The 3,788-nt window shown below is 52.7% G+C and overlaps 1 protein-coding gene across 2 annotated transcripts in view; it reads right to left on the bottom strand.

Annotated features, from left to right (window-relative positions):
* Positions 1 to 1,946: 1,946 nt before the first annotated feature.
* PTPN6 (protein tyrosine phosphatase, non-receptor type 6) overlaps positions 1,947 to 3,788 on the bottom strand; it is a 14,382-nt gene continuing 12,540 nt past the window's right edge. For both annotated transcript variants that reach the window (XM_010138610.1, XM_010138618.1), the window contains exons 12-15: positions 3,558 to 3,625; positions 3,002 to 3,153; positions 2,208 to 2,305; positions 1,947 to 2,087 (exon numbers count right to left, since the gene is read on the bottom strand). In XM_010138610.1, coding sequence (XP_010136912.1) covers positions 1,979 to 2,087; positions 2,208 to 2,305; positions 3,002 to 3,153; positions 3,558 to 3,625 — 427 coding nt within the window. In that variant the 3' untranslated portion in view covers positions 1,947 to 1,978. The remainder of the gene's footprint in view (positions 2,088 to 2,207; positions 2,306 to 3,001; positions 3,154 to 3,557; positions 3,626 to 3,788) is intronic.

Genomic DNA, 3,788 nt, shown 5'->3' with positions numbered 1-3,788 from the left:
GAGAGGAGGTCGCCTGCTCCGAAGAGCCCAGGGCCTAAGCAGAGGACGATTAAAGCTGCGCTTTGAAAGTGCTCGGTGTGGTCCCGTGTCCGTCGCTGATAACAATGGATTGTGCCGGTATCTTCCCACACAGAGCCTAGATACGGCTCAGACCAGACAAAATTCCCTGTCCCACGTTTCCAAGAGATCTTGATCTAGATCCCAGATCACTTTGTGACTTAGCTGAAACTTTTCCCTAAGTGGGATTGAGCTTTTCCTGCCATCAGCTCTAAGCAGGTCATAGTCCAGGACACCTGAGCCATATTTTCTTTGAGGAGCAAATGCCCACAGCCTAAGCAGTACCTGAACCTGTAGACTAAGGACTCCCCAGCACCTGCTCTGTGATCTAAGCCAGCTGCCACAGAATGGATCAGGTCTGCACTCTCTAGCTGTGGCTTTACCCAGATTTTCTCAATATTCCCTCAAATGGTTCTTGAGTACAGTTCTCAGGCTGGGCCTAGTTTTGACTGTCAGAACTTCAAAAACGGTGCTGAGTCCCATTCTAACACGAGAAAGGATAGGCCTCAGCACTAAGGAATGCTCTCCGGCATTCAGGGAATGATACGGTGGTGGGGAGGGACCTCTGGAGGCCGTCAGTCCGAGCTGCTGCTGCTAGCGGCACTATTACTAGCACGCGGTCAGATCAGCTGTGGCTTTGTCCATTCGAGTATAGAAAACCTGCTAGGACAGAGTTCCCTCTCTGAGTGTTTGCTTGAACTGTTTGTTTGCTGGATAAAACCAGTCCTAGTGTTCAACCTGAACCTCCCAAGCTGCAGCTGGGGACCATAGCCTCTGGACTCTTCTCACCACCTTCTCACCACCCCTCTCTGCAGTTGTAGATGAGGATAACTTAGCCCTCTTGCTCCTCTTTACCAGACTAAACAATCTGGCTTCCTTAGCCCCTCCTTGTAGGCGACTGACCAGGATCTGAAGCCACGCTCTGGTCTACCTTCTCCATAAAGACAAAGTTTCATTTCTACCACGGAAGGAGCTGGTGAAGCGGCGCTTACGACTTACCCTCCAGCTCAGGCTGGATACCACCACGTGAAACAGATGACAAAACGGCTAATGATTTGGGCCATGGGGATGACTTCTCCGAATACCAAAATTTAAGTGCAAAAGCCCGCGCAGGAGTTTGTCACAGCTAACTTTACCAGCGCTCAAGCCTCTTGGCAAGGAGCCACCGTAATTGGTCACAGCTTCTGTTCTGGAGTCTAAGGGCTGCAGGAAGTAATGGAAACTAAGCTGGAGACGTTCTTGCAGGTCTTTGCAGGGCTGCAAGTGAAGCCAGGCGTGTAGCTGTACTCAGAACTTACAGAAAACAAGGTCTGGGACTCATCATTCGAACAAACACAGGTTTATTTACAAACAAAGGAGAAAGCGAATTCTGCTCTATTTACAGTATCCAATCAAAGGTTCAAACAGAAGAAGGATCATAGGACAGAGGGCTGGTGTTACAAAAGGAGGAAGTTTCCTGGCCAATTGCAGAGCTGCTGAGCTGAAACGGGGCCCCCACGCTTCAAAAGCTGAGGCGTGGGGCAACACTCGCAGGCTCCCCTCGAACTCCCGCCGTGGGCAGAGGTGGAGCTCCGTGAAGGAGCTCTTCCTCAAGGCGCCCACGCAAGCCCCGACAGCAGGGGTGATTCTGCGCCCCAGTGCTCGGAGAGCAAGGGGAAGAAGGGGCGTGATTTTTTTCCTGTTAATGGACGATGATGGGGCAGCAGGAGACTTCGCTGGCCGGCACCGGCAGGGGACAAGGAAGTCAGTCAGCTGAGCTGGAAAGCAGTCTGGGTCAGGGCACGGAAAGGGGGTGTGGAAGAGGAGGGGAAGGCCTAGTTGCAGTCCAAGAGCGAGGGATGCGAGACAGGCGAGCCTGGCTGTGAGCTCCAGCGCTGCAGCCCAGGTTCAAAACCCCCACGGGCCTGTCTGCAACGTGCGCTTATTTTTTCTTTAGTGAGCCCTTCAGCTTCTTTTCCGAGAAGCGCTGTTTCCGCACCTTCTCCTCCTTTTTCCCCAAGTTCTCATAAACCGTGGACTCCTCTTTCTGCCTATAATACCAGGGAAAAAGAAGGGGGGAAATGAGCAAGAGGAAAAAGCCCGCCAAACGGGCAGGGAGATGATTGCCAGGAGCAAGCATAGCTGGACCTCTGGTTCAAGTCAGCTCTTACTTGGAGGATTTTCGTGAAGCGTTGGCATGCGCGTTCTTCACTGCAGGGGGGTAGGTGATGTTCCCATACTCGGACTCGTTCGGCTTGCCCTTCTGAGACTACAGGGGAAAAGAAGCAAGCTGAGAAGAGCGGGGTCTGGGAGAAGCACGTGAGGCATCGTGGAAGGGTTCTAACTGTTCAACCGTGCCTCGTGCTAGGATCTCAGAGGAGGCTGGTGGATTGCTGGAGTCCTCAAGCCCACTGCTGTTGCAGAGGCGAGCGACTGCGATGCAAATGCATCCCTGTACAGGCTGAACCGTGGGGCAACAAATTTCTGGAGGCACTGGGATGGCCAAGAGTGCTGCATGTTGGCTAAAGTATATTAAATAGATAGCAGCAGCCCCTGGATGCTTCCGGAGAGATGACGGATGCCACTTACTTATCAGATACTAGGAGAAGAACCTGCAGCTGCAAAACCAGGATGGGAAAGACAAGCAGGAAAAGAGAGGGCAAAGTCTTTGCCTATCCTAGATCCAGCTTGTAACAAAACGGCGCTTGGTGGGGATGCTGTATAGAGCGTAGCTGAAATAACTGCATTAAAACTCCCTGCTGTTTAACAGATCAGGAGGGGTTGGTACTTCAGCTGCTAACGTTGTCCCCTGAATCTTAGAAAGAGGAACAGGGACTGAGATGGTGGTGCACCATCGTAGGGCCCAGCGCTAGCTTTAAGTTTGGGAAACAGAGCGGTCGGTTGGACTCAACGCCAGCTCCGTGCAACACCCCGACACACAGGACAGGAGAGTCCCCTTTCTCACCTGGATAACTTCCAGCTTTTTCTTGGTTGCCTCTATGAACTGGCAGATGGCCATGTAGATGAACTTGTACTGGGCCTCGGTCTGCACCATGCCTGAGCGCTGGGCCCTCACCATCTGGATGGTCTTCTGGATGTCAATGTCACAGTCCAGCCCTAGCAAGAGGCACCAGAAAAGCTTATGGACATACATGTTCACTGTGTCCCTCTCCTGATGCTCCACCAAAAGCAGTCACGGTGGAGGTCAGCCAAGATCTTCCCCTCTCCCTCCCTCCCCTTCATTCCTGTAGGGACCTCCTATCCCTCTTTCCCGCTTAGCATCTTTCAAGTCTAGCGCTGGAGCGAGAGCCCAAGCTCAGGGAAGGCCGAAGCTCCAGGAAGTGGATATGGTGCAGAGATCCAGCAAGTGCCACATCGCAAGGACAGTACAACCTTCTCAGCGCTGTGGCAGGATCTTCCCCCCCGATACCCGATAGTTTTCATCCCTCTGCAGCTGGACTTAAGGACGCAGCCCTACTGGGTAGGCCAGTTCACGTCAAGATACCTTGGAGTCCTCTTACCCTTGGTGGAGATTGTTTCCACTATCATATCAATGACGATAATAGTTCCGGTGCGGCCAATCCCAGCACTGCAAGGACAGGACAAGCAGAAGTCAGAGCAATACAGCTCCCGAAACAAAACGCAGCTGCTTCTGGGGAAGGAGGCGGCACTCGTGGCAGCTGTTCAGCAACGCCACCGAAGAGTCGGGGGGTCAGCAGTTTGGTTTGGGGACATCAAAGAGGCAAAAGCAA

This window comes from Buceros rhinoceros, unplaced genomic scaffold (assembly GCF_000710305.1).
Source record: "Buceros rhinoceros silvestris isolate BGI_N320 unplaced genomic scaffold, ASM71030v1 scaffold29750, whole genome shotgun sequence".
In the NCBI taxonomy this organism is placed as follows: domain Eukaryota; kingdom Metazoa; phylum Chordata; class Aves; order Bucerotiformes; family Bucerotidae; genus Buceros; species Buceros rhinoceros.
Note: the sequence above shows the minus strand (reverse complement) of the source record. Positions and strands in the feature narration are given on the sequence as shown.